Source organism: Geotrypetes seraphini, chromosome 12 (genome assembly GCF_902459505.1).
Source record: "Geotrypetes seraphini chromosome 12, aGeoSer1.1, whole genome shotgun sequence".
Lineage (NCBI taxonomy): Eukaryota > Metazoa > Chordata > Amphibia > Gymnophiona > Dermophiidae > Geotrypetes > Geotrypetes seraphini.
The window spans coordinates 104,190,483-104,208,378 of NC_047095.1; the positions used below are offsets into that span (position 1 = coordinate 104,190,483).

General features: G+C 41.3%; 1 protein-coding gene across 1 annotated transcript in view; it reads right to left on the minus strand.

Annotated features, from left to right (window-relative positions):
• Positions 1–11,909: 11,909 nt before the first annotated feature.
• Positions 11,910–17,896, minus strand: part of LOC117346211 (vomeronasal type-2 receptor 26-like) — a 30,310-nt gene continuing 24,323 nt past the window's right edge. Inside the window, exon 6 of the mRNA XM_033915613.1 lies at positions 11,910–12,805. Within this exon, the coding sequence (XP_033771504.1) occupies positions 11,910–12,805 (896 nt within the window). The remainder of the gene's footprint in view (positions 12,806–17,896) is intronic.

Here is a 17,896-nt window from a genome sequence, read left to right on the forward strand (position 1 = left end):
TGTGTTAAGTATTAAGCAAGAAGTTTCAAACTGACATTAAGAAGACCCTTTGATGGACACAGATCACGTTATGGATGGACCAGAGAAGCCTCCTCCTGATCTAAGTAAGTATCCTGCAGCTGTATGGTCACCATGTGATCTTTATAGGACTCTGCTCCTAAATGGTTCAGCCTCAAGGGGTATCATCCACTGACTTGTGCATTTAATATTAAATATAGATTGTTTTTATAAACTTGTTTTTCTGAACATGACCTTGCATGACCTTGCATGACCTTGCATGATAAATGTTAATTTGAAAGGAGTGCTTTGTGAGGCATTTAATAACACCAGCAAGGGAATTGTGCACTTGATTTATAATACATGGAAAATAAATGAAGAAGAAAATACATTTCTATAATTAGAATCTAGAAGATATCCAATCCCTTCAAGGCCAGGGCAGGACTCAATGCACATTGTGACAGGGAAGCTCCTGTCATGACTAGAACCCCTACAGCCAGCCCAGGATTAACTGAACCTGTTCCCCTTCCTAGGATAAAAAAAGCAGAACTGTAAAGCTTGTGCAGAAGGCTAAGGTCCCACAGGACACAGGGCAGAAGTAATACCAGATTCTGCTTTGTCGCCTTTTTCAAGCACCCTGAGAAAGTCTGCTTTAAACCTCAAGCCTTGCTCCCTAACTAATCCCACATCGAATTATATACAAAATAGCTACTGTCTCCTTCAAGTCCCAAAATGCTAATTAACCAGCATTTATCCACAAGCTTCTTATTCCATGTGAACCTTCAAGAGTCCTAAGATCCTCCTCTCAACATCTTCTTTATACACCATCCTTGAAAATCATTAACGCGTATCAGTCCACTTCATTTACAGTTATGGCCCCTACAGTATGGAATTCCCTGACACTTCATATCAGAGCAGAAAAAAATATAGATAAATTTAAGGGACATCTAAAGTGCTCCCTCTTCCGAGATGCATATGACTTCTGAATAGACTTGGAAACAGCCAGGCTTGTTTAATAATCTTTTTCTAGCTTCCCTATTGTTGCTTACCCTTCATGTTTTCTTTACTTTTAAATTGTAGTTTTCCCCACTTTCCTATTGTTTTATGTTTGTGAAGTATTGTTTAGTCTGTATTTATTTGTTCATTGTTTCCCCCTTTTTAATACAAATTGTAAAACGCTTAGAAGTCCTGATTTGCATTTTATCAAAATTTTAATAAACTTGAAACTTAAACAGAGGGGAGGGACTAGCAGAGCTGAGGTGTCCCAGGCACACCAGCCAATTGCTAAGGGAAACCAAGCTGTGCAGAAGCCTTGCCTGGATAATTTCTACTCAGCTGGGAATCCTAATGAGCAAAAGCTGCAGTGATGTAGTTAAGGTGAGTAGCACCTGGGGGGTGGTGCCCCTCCACCACCCTTTTCTCTGCCCCAAATCCTTCCCATACCCGACCTCCAGCATCTATCCCTGCTTCCCTTCCCCATATCTTTTAATTTTCCAGGTGGGAGCAACCCCTCTAACTTGATGCCCACATCATGCTGGCTATCCCTCTGATGTCACTTCCTAGGCTCGGGGCCCAGAATTGACAAGAGAGAGGCAACACCAACACAGGCAGCAAGTTCATAATGCTGCTTGTGCAGGGAATATTAAATATGGAAGGGAAGGTGTTCACGCATGGGACAGGGGTGTGTGGAGAGGAGGACAGGTACAGGCGCCTCTATCAAGTCCATGCCCAGGGCAGACCATCCCTGGACCCCTCTTACTGAGAAGCAGCACAAAACTGGAGAGCTGAGAAACCTCCCAGCCATGCAGGAAGCTCAGGAGAGAAACTGGATTACTTAACCTGTGCCCTGTTTCAGAGCTCTAACAGAATGGAACAGTCAAGTCAGGAACAAGGCTCTTAAATAGAAATGTTCCTGGAGTAAAGACAGTGGTAAAGGAAGATGGGTGAGGGCAGCTCCACTCCAAGTGCATTCTTCCTAAGGGCGTGGTAGCACCTCTCCTCCTCTCTGATTCCACCTGCATGCTTGCTCGCTCACTCCTCTCTTTGCCACGTATATATGCCACTTGCCTTTCCCCATACCTTTCCCTGGCATGAGATGACTTCCCGCTTCATCATCAGTGCTCTTTCTGACATCACTTCCGGGAGCCACGCCTAGGATGTGACATCAAAGGGTGAGTCAACACCAATGTGGGCAGCACGCTACTCATGCTGGAGAAGCTGTAAAGGTACAGGGAAAGGGAATGGGGAGTGCATGCAGTGGGGTGGCAGGGAGAGAGCAGGGCAGGGGTGTCACCAACTTGGGTGCCGCTCACCCTTACTTTTCCACTGGGTGAAAAGTTCTCAGGTAAAGACTTCCCAGAAGCTGCTTTAGGAAGACATTTGCACTCACTGGGAGGGGATGGGGAACAGCTAGCTGAGGAAGAAAGCTGTGTGGAAGTGGGAGATTTCCTAGAGTTAAATAACCCAGAATATATGGTCTGGTGGCCAGAATCAGAAGAAAAGGTGATAGATGAATGTACAAGTAAAGCTGGTTTTGGAGTAAACCTGACAGTTTGTGTTTAAATAGAATGATTCTGAAGTTGAAAGAATATGAAATGATGTGGTTATAAAGCTTGGAGTGGAGTATGCAAAGCTGTGGGTGTGGGGAGAGACTGAAATCACCAGCACTGCTGCTAACAGGAAACTGGGTTAGCAACTAGCAAGCAAGTAGAATTTGCTTTTTAAGCCATGAGGTTTGAAACCTCAGTGACACTGAATATTAGGGAACATTGGGTGGGTACAGGATTACAAAATCACTACAAGGGTAGAAGCTCCCATACCTTCTGGCCTTGAGGTAAAGGTCACTTAGATGAATGTATTTCAGTGCTTCAAAGAAAGCTAGGCCCAAGAACTGTTTTATCACTTCTGCAGGACTGGTGTAGATAAAATGTAAAGCAGGAGGCTGTTCATCCCTGCAGGCTGGCTTGCAACAGGGCAAGGTACCCACAGAGGTGACTGCAAGAACTGAATTGAAGTGACAGCCATGTTGTACACAGCTTACAGGTGTTTGGAACTGTCTTGGATTACAGTAATAAACTACTGAGAATATGTTCCAAGGATGAATTGCTTGTCTGAAGATAAATGTATGAAGAGTGGAATATGCTGTTGTTTTGAATTATCTAATTGAAGGTGATACAAAAGAGAATCACTTTTTTTTCTGTTTGTTTGATGTTGCATGGAACTGATATGTGACTCAGAGACTAAAAGTGTTTTAATAATACTTGTTTGACTCCATTGGCATGCCTAGGAGCACTGGTCCATGCACAAGTGGCCTTACCTTACCTGATGGGCTGGGACCCCACCACAATATAGAATAATAAGAACATAAAAACATAAGAATAGCCTTACTGGGTCTGACAAGTGGTCCATCAAGCCCATTAGCCCGTTCACATGGTGGCCAATCAAGGTCCCTAGTATCTGGCCAAAATCCAAGGAGTAACAATATTCCATGTTACCGAAGCAGTAGCTTCCCCAAGCTTCCAAGTTTATTTACAGTTTGATATACCGACCATCAAACAAATATCTGGACAGTTTACAATTGTTAAAATTGGAGTTTAAGAAAGAGTAATTATAAAAAAAGTAAAACAGAGCAACATAAAGACTAGACAAAGACAAAGTAGATACAATAGGCACTGGGGGAGGGGAAGATTCAAAATAACACCGAAATAAAAGGGAGGTAGGAAGGGGAAGGGACATAATGAATGGGGACTGGGTTGCTTCTTAAAAGAGGTTCTCTTTTAGAGTTAAAGATGGAAGGAAAAGAATCTTATCCAGAATTTTAGTATGCATCTTAAAATAAAAAGGATTTTAATTTGGTTTTGAATTTGTCGAGTACATTTTCCGATTGAAGATGAGATGGCATTGCATTCCAGAGGGAAGGGACTGTGATGAAGAAAATAGAGTTTTGAGTGTAGTAAAGTTCTTTGAGAGACTGAACAGTCAGTAGATTTTGATCAGCAGATCTTAGGGCCCAAAGAGAAGCATAAGGAATGAGATATTTATCAAGGAATGATGGGGAGTGTGCGAGTTTAATCTTAAATACCAATAGGAGAATTTTATAAGTAATTTGATGTGAAACAGGAAGCCAATGTCTTTCTTAATAACAGACTTTTCCTCCAGGAAATTGTCCAAACCTTTCTTAAAACCAGATACGCTATCCGTACAACCTCCAGCAATGCATTCCAGAGCTTAACTATTCTCTAAATGAAAAAAAATCCTCCTATTGGTTTTAAAAAGTATTTCCCTGTAACTTCATCGAGTATTTCCTAGTCTTTGTAATTTTTGATGGGGTGAAAAATTGATCCACTTGTACCCATTCTACTCCACTCAGGATTTTGTAGACTTCAATCACATCTCCCCTCAGCCTTAGAGCCAAATTTATCAGTTATTATAATTCACAAAATATAAAATTTTGAAGACATTTATTACCATATTGAAAGGGAATTGTGTTGTGTTTTGTTTCATATAGTTTGGATTTGATTTAATGGAAATAGTACTGAATCCAATAAAGTTGTCTCAGTACTGAGCTTGATGGACCAGTGGTCTTACTGATATTACATGAGCAGCCCCTCCCTCCCCAACTATATCTCTCTTTTCCATAATCTCTTGCACAAAAGCCACAGCACTTAGGAGCCATTTACTAAATGCATTATGCAATCAGGACTAGATTTTCTATATGGCTTTGGAAAAAATAAGCTGTAATCTGTGATAACCAGTCAGTTATAAACTGTGTGTGATGACCAAACATATGCAAACCTGTGAAGCAGATGTTGTATCCTAAGTTAGAAATGGACACAAATTAAAAATGACAGAATTGAAAATAAGACCGAGATTAAAACAGCTGTAAAAATGGTTAAAAAGGTATATATCATGAGGTGGAAAAGACGCCATGAACTGAGAGAAACGCAAAGTTGCTGACCTGTGACTGCAATAATAATAATATAAGATCACTAGAACCCTTACTAACAATTATTGTACATATATACTGAAGGGTGAACCATGGTTTTACTTACAATTTTCACTTGATAAATCCTCCTACCTGCAAATCCCTCCCCCCACCTATATATCTAAACTCCTGCGGTAATCTACCTGCTCTCTTCTCATGTATCAGTACCTGCGGTACCTGCACTGTATCTCTACTTTACTATATACCATCTTGAACTGAAAAGGTATGACGGAATATAAATAAAGCTATTATTATTATTAATAACAGCCATTCACAGCAAGTACTATTAGCCAAAAAACTGTTGGGATTCCATTATGCCTTTTTAAAGGTAGGTTAGGATGGATGGTTAATAGCCATGTGTATCACATGGGCCAATGTAAGCATCACATGGATATAATCACTTTTGGAAACTACCACGAGTGATGATATAAATGAAAACCATGGAAAAAATATGTACTTGTTGAGGATGGATCACCATTGTTTGCCACATTACCCCTGAAGATGCATCCACTAAAATGGTTTATACCCATAGGGATTTGAATTGTTTTCAACACAGCTTTCTGGATGACTATCATAAGATAAGTGGCCATAGTTCTTGTGCTGTTGGATGTTATTAATGACTGTGTGGTGTGACGGTTCAGCCCTGCCACACAGAAAAAGAAAGAAACAGTACTTCCAGGCAGTAAGAAAAGGCAGGCACATAAAAATAATTCCAATGCATTCAGAGCTGCCTATCCCGTCTGTGCTCAGACATATCCCTTCTAGGAAAAAGCAGAAAAAATCTCATGGGCGGCCACAAGGAGAGCCAGATGGATCTGAAGCCTGCTTTCCTCTCAGCCAGGTTAGGGTGTGTTCCTGCAAAACTTAAGCCCAGCTTGCAGAAGCAGTTGCTGCAAAAAGCTCTTCAGGCCAAGCAGCGGTCAGAAGAAGACCTGATGGAATGGCAGTTCTGAGGAATGTCCAAATCACAAAACACAGAGTCGCAAAATCAAGAGTGTAGGAAGACCTTCCTACACTCTTGATTTTGCGACTCTGTGTTTTGTGATTTGGACATTTTTTGCTGATATTATTAAGTGCATTTTGTAGTGGATATGAGTTCTGAGGAATCACAGACACCCAGAGTCATGTGAAGTGATTGAAAGCATGGAGGTTACTGAACCAGGGCCAAAGCCTGTGCAGTCAGAGGAAATGGAAGTGAATCCATCTGTGTTGGGCAAGTGACAGTTTGTTTGATTTTCTCTTTTGAATGGAGAAAAACAGGCTTGTTCCTTGCACTTTAAAAAAAGGGATAAAAGCCATTCTAGTTTAAGGGACTGTGTTTGTCTGCAAAGCTGCTAGAAATGACACTGGGACAGTTTTTTTTTTCATCTTTTGGGAGAAAATAAAGTTGTTTTTCTTTTTCCCTGCTTGTGACTTAGGCCATTGTTATCAGGGCCTCAAAGCAGGTGGCATTGCTGGGGATTGTTAAGTTGGGGAGTGTGCTGTGATATCTGGGTGGGAAAATTTCTTTTTGAGGGATACTTTTTGTGCAATCAAAAAGTAAGTTAAAACAGACACAGCAACTTTTGTCCTGCAATCAGTTCTAAGGAACAAGAACCTGCCAGTGCTTATGAGAGGCAGGGAAAGGAACTGTGATCAATGTGACAAATCCTGATAAAAAAGATAGACTATTGTGTTGGATCAAGGGCCCAGTGAGGGGAACTTTGCAAGGACCACTGAAATCCAGGCACCTTACTGGGTTGTGGTCTATTTCCTTTCCAAAGGACTATTGTGAAGACTTCTTGTGAAGGTTGGGGGGGGGGGGGGAATTTCTCATTCTACTTTTGGGCTTGGGCCTGCTTGAAGAAAGGCAGTCCAGGAAAGTTGGAAATTTTCTTCTTTGGATTTTCATGGGCTTGTTTGAATTGATAGAAGCAAGTGTTTTTCTCTTTTGATGCTGGTGCATATTGGCAATAAATTGTATGAACTTACCTGAGAGTTTTGAGCTAGCCACCCTTTGAGAAAGGGGATATAATAAACCTGTGATTTTCTTTTGAAAGCAAGAACTGTTTGGGAGTTTTCTGTTTGAGTTGCTAAAATCCCTCCCTTAGTAGTCTTTTGGCAATTTTCACCCTGAAGGGTCATTCTCCCTTTTGAGTGGTGCATTATTCTCTGTCAGGTCACCTACTATAGCACTGTCGCTACACCAGTGAAGGCCGGATGGGTGACAGTGGATATACTTTGTATTAAGGACAAAATACAAGTGGTTTTTCTGGTGACCTATGTCAGTTATGGGACCACTTTGTGAGCTTGTGAGCTTCATGTTTGTAAGTACCTGCTTAATTAGTGGTTTCCTAGCCATTATTGGCTTTAACAGAAGTCTTTTTTTTCCACCTGTTTGAATTGATGTACATCTGATCCTAAGTTATCGTCCCTTGCACCAGAAGAGAGTAGTCTTCCCTTGTAATGAATGAATCTCTGATCTTTCTTTCTTTAAATTATTATTGTAGGTAAATTAATCCCAAAAATAACACCTTTGCCCCCCCTACCCATCCTTAAATCAAAAGTGTTGCTTAAGCAAGGAATTTGGCATTACTTTGGCTCAGTTCATTTAAGGTAACAAGCCCTCAAACACACTGTGTATTTTTAAAATCCTTGGTCTAGAAAGAACATTTTGGCCCTGATTCTGCAAAGTGCCGTCCCGATTTTAGGCAGCTGTAGGCATCCTACAGTTGTTGAATCAGCCAATCGGGATGCACGTTTAAAAAAAAAATGCTTCCCAGGCAGGCCGCCTATATTGAAGGCGCCCCTGGGAGCCTAGGGAGGCCCGCAAGTCGCCTAAGCTCGCCTAAGGGCCTTAGGCGAACCTAGGCAGCCCTACGCGTCTCCCTAGTAGAGGAAGAGACACTTAAAATATAGGCCAGCAAATTTCTGGTCTACATTATAAGTAGATGCGGGATGTCCCTGCCGCAATAAGTATAGAGGCCGCGGCCGCCTGTCCAATCAACGGCAGGAAGGTGCCGAACCCCTCCTGCCGGAAAGCCGCCCCCAGCCCCCGAAACTCTTGATCACCGGCAGAAGGGTGCCGAACCCCTCCTGCCGGAACACCCCCCAAAACTCCCAATTGCCGGCAGGAGAGTGCCCAACCCCTCCTGCTGGAAAGCTGCCCCACCCCTCCGAAACTCAGGGACTTCCTTAGGCTCAACCCAAGGGAGGAGCCCGAGGTACCTGAGCCAATAAGGGCCTTAGGCCTCTCCCTGTGCAACATATGATGCGGCGGGGCCTAAGGCCAACATTATGCAGCAGCTAGCCTCAGGAGCAGGAGTGGAACCCTGTTCTTGACTAAAGGTACCACCGGGGGGCCAGACCAGGGAGATGTTCAGGGTCAGACAGGGAGGATGTGGGCCAGGCCAGAGGGTGTCCTGAATGTGGGGGTAAATCTTGATGGCAGGAGGGAGTGGGCATCACACTTGCCATATGTAAAGGTACCAGTGATGGGGTGGGCCAGCCAGGCAGTGCAGATGGTGACGGCGGTGGCTGTTAGTTTGATGGCAGTGCTAGCATCTCTCCTGTAATTTTTTGGGTTGGGGAGGGGACGCTTTTGGGGATAGGAGGCTTTTTTTCATTGGCAAGATATTTTGTGTGTGTAATACATGCAAAATAGTGCCATTATAAAAATGAAAAAAAACCCACAAAAGGAAGCCGATATGGTTCTCCAACCTAGTGGCTGAGAAAATAAAGGCGAAAGAGTTGGCGTTCATGAAATATAAAAAAACCCAAGAAGAGGAGAGCAGAAAGGACTACAGGGTGAAACTGAAAGAAGCCAAGAGAGAGATATGTTTAGCGAAGGCACAGGCGGAAGAACAAATGGCTAAAAATGTAAAAAAGGGAGATAAAAATTTTTTCAGATATATTAGTGAAAGGAGGAAGATAAAAAATGGAATTGCTAGGCTAAAAGATGCTGGGAACAAATATGTGGAGAGTGATGAGGAGAAAGCAAATGTGCTAAACAAATACTTCTGTTCTGTGTTCACAGAAGAAAATCCTGGAGAAGGACCGAGATTGTCCGGCAAAGTTACACGAGAAAATGGAGTAGATTCTGCGCCGTTCACGGAGGAGGGTGTTTATGAGCAACTTGAAAAACTGAAGGTGGACAAAGCGATGGGACCAGACGGGATCCATCCCAGGATACTAAGGGAACTCAGAGAGGTTCTGGCGAGTCCTATTAAAGACTTGTTCAACAAATCTCTGGAGACGGGAGTGATTCCTGGGGATTGGAGGAGAGCGGATGTGGTCCCTATTCATAAAAGTGGTCACAGGGATGAAGCAGGAAACTACAGGCCGGTGAGCCTCACTTCAGTTGTTGGAAAAATAATGGAAGTGTTGCTGAAAGAAAGGATAGTGTATTTCCTTGAATCTAATGGGTTACAGGATCCGAGGCAACATGGCTTTACAAAAGGTAAATCGTGCCAAACGAACCTGATTGAATTTTTTGATTGGGTGACCAGAGAGCTGGATCAAGGACATATGCTAGATGTAATTTACTTGGATTTCAGCAAAGCCTTTGATACAGTTCCTCATAGGAGGCTGTTGAACAAACTTGAAGGGCTGAAGTTAGGACCCAAAGTGGTGAACTGGGTCAGAAACTGGCTATCGGACAGACGCCAGAGGGTGGTGGTTAATGGAAGTCGCTCGAAGGAAGGAAAGGTGACTAGTGGAGTCCCTCAGGGTTCGGTGCTGGGGCCAATCCTGTTCAATATGTATGTAAGTGACATTGCTGAAGGGCTAGAAGGAAAAGTGTGCCTTTTTGCAGATGATACCAAGATTTGTAACAGAGTAGACACCGAAGAGGGAGTGGAAAATATGAAAAAGGATCTGCAAAAGTTAGAGGAATGGTCTAATGCCTGGCAACTAAAATTCAATGCAAAGAAATGCAGAGTAATGCATTTGGGGATTAATAATAGGAAGGAACCGTATATGCTGGGAGGAGAGAAGCTGATATGCACGGACGGAGAGAGGGACCTTGGGGTGATAGTGTCCGAAGATCTAAAGGCGAAAAAACAGTGTGATAAGGCAGTGGCTGCTGCCAGAAGGATTCTGGGCTGTATAAAGAGAGGCGTAGTCAGTAGAAGGAAGAAGGTGTTGATGCCCCTGTACAGGTCATTGGTGAGGCCCCACTTGGAGTATTGTGTTCAGTTTTGGAGACCGTATCTGGCGAAAGACATAAGAAGACTTGAGGCGGTCCAGAGGAGGGCGACGAAAATGATAGGAGGCTTGCGCCAGAAGACGTATGAGGAGAGACTGGAAGACCTGAATATGTATACCCTAGAGGAAAGGAGAGACAGGGGAGATATGATTCAGACGTTCAAATACTTAAAGGGTATTAACGTAGAACAAAATCTTTTCCAGAGAAAGGAAAATGGTAAAACCAGAGGACATAATTTGAGGTTGAGGGGTGGTAGATTCAGGGGCAATGTTAGGAAATTCTACTTTACGGAGAGGGTGGTGGATGCCTGGAATGCGCTCCCGAGAGAGGTGGTGGAGAGTAAAACTGTGACTGAGTTCAAAGAAGAGTGGGATGAACACAGAAGATTTAGAATCAGAAAATAATATTAAATATTGAACTAGGCCAGTTACTGGGCAGACTTGCACGGTCTGTGTCTGTATATGGCCGTTTGGTGGAGGATGGGCTGGGGAGGGCTTCAATGGCTGGGAGGGTGTAGATGGGCTGGAGTAAGTCTTAACAGAGATTTTGGCAGTTGGAACTCAAGCACAGTACCGGGTAAAGCTTTGGATTCTCGCCCAGAAATAGCTAAGAAGAAAAAAAAAAAAAAAAAAAAATTTAAATTGAATCAGGTTGGGCAGACTGGATGGACCATTCGGGTCTTTATCTGCCGTCATCTACTATGTTACTATGTTACTATGTTACTATGTAGGCAGACCTGTTGATAATACAGTTACCGACAGGTCTGTAGCAGTTGGGTTTGACAATAGTAAAACCTGATTCAAAATAGCCAAGCAATTGTTAGTGAATCAATTGCTTGGTTGTTTTGCATGGGATTTTGCTCATTTGCATGGGAGGATCAGATCAGATCAGAGATTGATAGTATAATAGTTTAGTGAATCGGGTCAGGGATAGATTGCAAAACCAGTAAAACTGGTTTTGTGATCGTTGGTGCAGGATCGGAAGTTGTAGTGAATCTAGCCCAAAGTCTTTTTTTTTTTTGGAAATCATTTTTATTAGTAGGAAGGGAACAACAAGATAACAAGGGCAATAAGGACATCAATGTTACACATACCAAAAATGCAAGTACAAACAGCAATGTGAGAACCAAAACTGCACCCAAATTGGGGGGGTTTGATTGGGGAGAATGGTTGTGGAGTGTTTGTTGCTGTTCTGGATGATTGGAGATGAGTGTTGTGGTGAGTGGCCCTCCCAGTAGGGGGAGCTGCTTTGGATGGCTGGTGTTTGTTGTTTGTTCTACTAAAAACTCAAAATGGTTGGGGGCTGATGGGGTACCAGGGACCAACGCTTTCTGTGTCTGCGTCCTTTCACCCAAAGTCTTAATTGTGCTTTCACATGGTATTTTCCTGTGTGCTGAGTAATATTTAAGGGCCATTCTTTTATTTTATTTTATTTTCAGGACACATGCTAATTTTATATTTAGTGCTTGGGACTTGCAAAAATTAAGGTGGGAACATTTAACATCTAACAATTAGGAAGTTCTAACTTCTTTGTTAAGTCCACATTATCCAGTTTGCATTTGATCATTTTAATGTGCTTGCAGGACAACATTGGAGTGCCCATTCCCTTCCCATGACCCACCACTTTTGATTAGTACATGCTAACTGGCAAATTACTACAAAAAGCTTTAATGCACTTTCTGATCAATCATTTTCCCCATATTAAATATGTGATAGCATTTAATGCAGTTTGGTAAAAGGGCCCCTATGTTTTTCTTAGGTCTTTCTTGTTGTTTCTCTCAGGCCTCAGCAGAATAATATAGCATTTAGGAAGAAAGATACAACCCAACAGTCCAGTGCTGGAGGCCAGAATAGCAAATATCTCTACTGCCACCATATATTTGCCCTTGGTGCTCAAGTATGTTGGGATGAAGGAGATCCAGACACTGCAAAAGATCAGCATGCTGAAGGTGATGTACTTGGCCTCATTGAAACTATCAGGTAGATTTCTTGCTAGGAAAGCTATGATGAAGCTGATACCAGCCAGAAATCCCAGATAACCCAGAACACAGTAAAATGCAATTACTGACCCTTCATTACATTCAATTAGTATCGTTCCAATTTCTGATCTCATATTAAGATATGCAAATGGAGGAGCACTGAAAAACCAGGCAAGACACATAAATGTTTGAATAAGGGAACAGGAAAGGACTATAGAGTTAGAGACCCTGGAACCCATCCATTTGCGGAGCTTGCTTCCTGGTTTGGTAGTTTGGAAGGCTGTGATCACAGTGATGGTTTTTGCAAGTATAGAGGAGAGAGCAATGGAGAAAGTGATCCCGAATGTAGTTTGTCTGAGAATGCAGGTAATATCCTCAGGATGCCCAATGAATAACAATGAACAGAGGAAGCAGAACATGAGGGAGATGAGGAGAATGTAACTGATGTGTCTATTGTTGGCTCTCACTATGGGAGTGTCTCTGAAATAAATAAAGATTCCCAGGATGGCAGCAGTGATGAGAAAGAAGAACATGCTGATAAACGTTAAAACTATTCCTAGAGGCTCTTCAAAAGACAAGAAAGTTATCACTTTTGGGATGCAGGCATCTTTTTTCTGATTGGACCATTGATCATCTGGGCATGTTGTACAGGTATCCATATCTGAGAGAGAAGATTATCATCTCATTATCTCACATATATCATGAGGGCTGTTTACTAAAGTGCTCTAAAAGGGCCCAAGCCCTATGCCCTTCACCACTCAGCCAAGATGCTAACTGTATGGAGAATGAATGTGATATGCACATTGAATTAGTACCTGGTACTTTAACACTAATGACTGAAAATAACATGGCTACATTTAAGAGCAGGTAGTATGTGCACTCATGCTACATACAAGCAGATGCCACAGACCATTGTTCAGAAATGCAAGCATTCCCCCAATTTGAATCCTGATCCCCTCCAACTCCACTGGTGATAGACCTAACCCTTCTCTTACTGATCCCCCAGCATATAGTAGTGGTGTCTCTAGGGGTTTTGATGGAGGGCATGAGATCCTCAGAAAATTTGGTTGATTTTCAAGCTCAGATTGAAAATAGTAGCTCATGGTACTACAGTAGGCTCATGGTACTACAGTCTTCCAAACAAGGATGGTACAACCTTCTTTGATAACTTGACCATTAAAGATAGTTCTGAAAAACTATAGCTAAGGATCAGAGTCACCATTTTCAAGTTTTCAAGTTTCAAGTTTTATTTAAAATTTGATAAAACACTTATTAAAAAATTTCTAAGTAATTTAAATTTAAAAAATGGGAAGACAAAAACACATGAGTAGACTGATACATTAGGGAAGGTTTATTAGCTGCATGCAGAAGGCTGATAAAGCAATATGAGTATTTGGGGATCATTATTGCCCCACTGGTAAAGTAGTAAGTGTTGGGGCATGATTTAAAGTTGGGGCTCTGACCCTTCCTCTCAGAGTTATGGGTCAAAGATGTTAATAGAGACAAATGTCTCAAACTTCATTCAGATGGTGGGAAGGGTATGCAGGGAAGTGGTATAGAAGTCTAGAATTCTCCTCTTGGGTGGGATGGTGATTGGGGATGTTCCTCATGATAGTACACATTGGGGTGGGGGATTTGGGGTTGATATTGGAGGAATTATGTTTTAATTTAAAGCTGCTTCTTTGATAAATGCATATTGATAGGATAGATCCATTTCCAGTGTTACCAATGCATTTTCTGGACAGTATCTCTATAGAACTTGAAGATGTTATGGGCAATTTGACAATAAAAGATTAGCAAATCAATTGAACCAGATGATATATATCACGAAGGGCTAACATAATTTTTAAAAAATGAATGGAGCTGAATAACTTTTATCAGTGATTAAATGAATGCCATCCAAAGATTTAACTTTGAAACACCCATCTGAAACATATTTTCTGGATATTAGGCTTGTAAAAGACAATGGTTCATTTAAGACAATGGTATTTAAGAAAAGTACTGATAGGAGGGGAGGAGACAGTTGTCTTGGTACATGTAGGAACCAATGACATAGGAAAATGTGGGAGGGAGGTTCTGGAAGCCAAATTTAGGATCTTAGGTAGAAAGCTAAAATCCAGATCCTCCAGGGTTGCATTTTCAGAAATGCTCCCAGTTCCACACACAGGACCCACAAGGCAGGTAGAGCTCTGAAGTCTCAATGTGTGGTTGAGACAATGATGCAGGGGTGAGGGATTTAGATTTGTAAGGAACTGGGCAACCTTCTGGAAAAGGGGGAGCTTGTTACATAAGGACAGACTCCACCTTAACTGGGATGGAACCAGGCTGCCGGCCCTAACATTTAAAAAGTAGATAGAGCAGCTTTTAAACCGAGATGTGGGGGAAAGACGTCAGTTGCCCAGGAATAGATGGTTCAGTGTGAGGTAACCTTGGAGGATATTGAAACAGGATATTTAGGGAGTCCCGGTAGAAATGTTCCAATAATGGTCAAAGAAAGCTATGAGGGTTTAAGAGGAAGTCAGAGTAAAAGACTCAAATGTTCCCTATCTTCTCAGCAGCTTGTAGTTGCAAGAAAAAACCCCACAATTTGAAGTATCTGTATGCAAATGCTAGAAGCCTAAAAAATAAAATAGGAGAGTTACAGTATATAGCACTGAATGATGAGATAGATATAATAGGCATCTCTGAGACCTGGTGGAAGGAGGACAATCAATGGGACACTGTGTTACCTGGGTACAAATTATATCGCAAGGATAGAGTAGATCAAATTGAAGAGGGGTTGTGCTATATGTTAAAAAGTGAATTGTATCAAATAAACATTCTGCATGATATAGATAGCAGTGTAGAATCCTTATGGATATAAATTCCATGTGTGAAGGGAAGGAATATAAAGGTTGGGTTATACTAACATCCCCTGGGACAAAATGAACAGACAGATGAAGAAATGTTTTCAGAGATTAGGAAAGTTGGAGAAATGGGCAATACTATAATAATGGGTGATTTCAATTATTAAGATCTCTTCAGGAAAGGGACATATACAATCAAAACTACTTCAATTTATGCCCTATATGGAAAAAACAGGGATCTTTGGGATACTGCAAGGCCTTCCCATCCACCACACACACACTACACTCACTCACTTGCACACAGAAAGAGAGGAGAAAAGAAAAAGAAGTGGAGAAAAAGCCTCAGTTCAGCTTCATATGGCAAAAAATTCCACTTCTATTCAAGCAAGCAGGTCAACTGAAACTACTTGCACATGTGTGTTAAATCAAATACGGTAGAAAAAAATAATGCACTGTAGACAGCCCCCTCCAAAACCACCTTCACAAAAGGCATGCCACAAAATCACAAATTCAAAGTGTGGATCAATCTGCACAAAAGTGAAACAGTCACAAAACTTTTTTTAAACTTTATTTAATTTTTAATGCCAACAAAAAGTGCAATACAACTTACATACAAATAATAATAATCATCATCAAATAAGCACTTAAAAACAATCAGAATCTATATAAAAGATAAAAATTCCCTCCCCATCTATCACTACCATCAGGAATAATACCAAACAAAAGATATACCCCCCTCCCGTTCCCACACCCCTGGATGTGTGGGTGCAATAAAATGGAAACTAAAGGGCAACTATAACAAATCTACAAAAGATGTCAATGGACACCAAACCAATTTGAATATCTTATTATGCCCCAGCTAATCAGCATTCATTTTCTCATACTTATAAGTTAAGCACAAGCTTGCCCACCAGAAAGGAAAACTAGGGCTATCCCAATTCTTCCAATTGCGAGTAATCATTTGCATGGCTATCCCGGTCATAATTAGGAAAAGCTGGCATTTATAGTGGTCCATGGGGGGCTTAATATGCCTCCAGTATGGTATTAATCTATCCCCATATTGACTTCCAAAAGTTAAGTATCAAAGGACAATAGAACAGCAGATGATCCAGTGTCTCTACATCAAGATGACAGTGCCAGCATCTATTATATTTACAACTGTCTAAGTTTTGTAAACTAACAGGGGTCCAGAAACTTCTATGTAACAAAAAAACCATGTTTGTGTCATAGATGCTGATGCTGTACATCTCATCCTCCAAAAACAAATCAAATTCATGACCATTGAGATGCAGAAATATGCTGCTCTATCTCAATACTCCAAATGTCTCTAAGACAAGTTTTTGGCTTTTTATTCAAGAATTCAGATATTAATTTATACCACCGGGTGGCCTGATGTCCTAGCAAATCTGTCTGGAAGCTTAGAACCTGCAAGCTATAATAATTTTTTAAATTTTATCATTCAGGGCACCCCTTCTGAATGGCTTGCTTCAACTGCAACCACTTATAAATTTGAGTCTTTGAAATACCAAAAGATTGTTGCAGTCATGAAAAATCAAGCATTTTCCCATTTGATATAGTATCATCTAGTGTACTTATGCCTGCCTGCATCCAATGATTCCAGGTGATCTTAGACTCACTAATTTGAAACTTGGAGTTTAGCCATAAGGATTGACACATGGAATTCTCTACTGGCATTTCTGTTAAATTGTTAATAAATTTCAAGGTTTTCCAGGTGTCAAATATAATACTATTGTCCTTAACATAACTAGGTAATTTGATACTCATCACATGAGACAGCCGTAATGGGGACATAATTTACCACTCTAAGTGCAGCCAATCAGGAAGATGTTCCATGAGCTCAGGAAGGACCCAATACATATCCTGACGCAGTATATAGGCCTGATGATACCTATAAAAGTTTGGGAAATTTACCCCATCCACCGTAATTGGTTTTTGTAAAGATACTAAAGCAATTCTAATAGTTTACCTAGCCAAATAAATTTGGTAAGAATGCTATTCAGCTTCTTGTAAAAGGACCCCTGAAAATAAGCTGGCAGCATACCCAATTGGTAGCAAACCACAGGCAAAATAATTATTTTAACCATTTGGACTCTCCTCCACCAAGACAGATGTAGTGGATTCCTTTGCTCACACAATTCTGAGACCTTTAGCAATAAGGATTTTTCATTTACTTTCATAGTCTCTTCTAACATTTTCTGAATCTAAAACCTAAATATTTTATACCCCCTTCCTTCCAAAGAAAAGGGAATGTGTTAAATAATCCTTTTGGACAGTGTAAATTTAATGGAAGGACTCAGATTTACTCCAATTTATTTTATATCCTGAAAATTTTCCAAATCTGTCAATCAAATCTAGTAAATGTGGGATGGTAGATTCAAGATTCCTCAAATGAAGCAAAATATAATCTGCATAAACAGAGACCTTATATTCTCAACCAGCATAAGGAATACCCTGTATCTCCTCTGCCTGTTGAATAGCCAATAGCAAGGGTTCCAGAATAATAGCAAAGGAGATAATTGGTACCCTTGTTTAAATCCCCTCTCCAGACGAAAACATTCTGAAAAAGTATTATTTATATATAATCTGGCAGAAGGGGAACTATACAAGGTTTGAATCATTTGTATAAATCTGGAACCAATACCAGAGCACAGAGGAAAGGAACCGCCATCTTCCCTCCCTGCCTTGCCGACCTGACCACCGGACTCTGCTTCAGGGCCTTTGGCTCTGCCCCAAGGTCTGCCCAGTGGTTCATCAGCCCTTTGAAAAGGTCCATTGAGGAGCCACAACCTTTTTCTTCAGCTGGCAGAGCACAGAGGAAGGGAACCTCCATATTCCCTTCCTGCACTGCCGACCTGACCTTTGGCTCTGCCCCAAGGTCTGCCCAG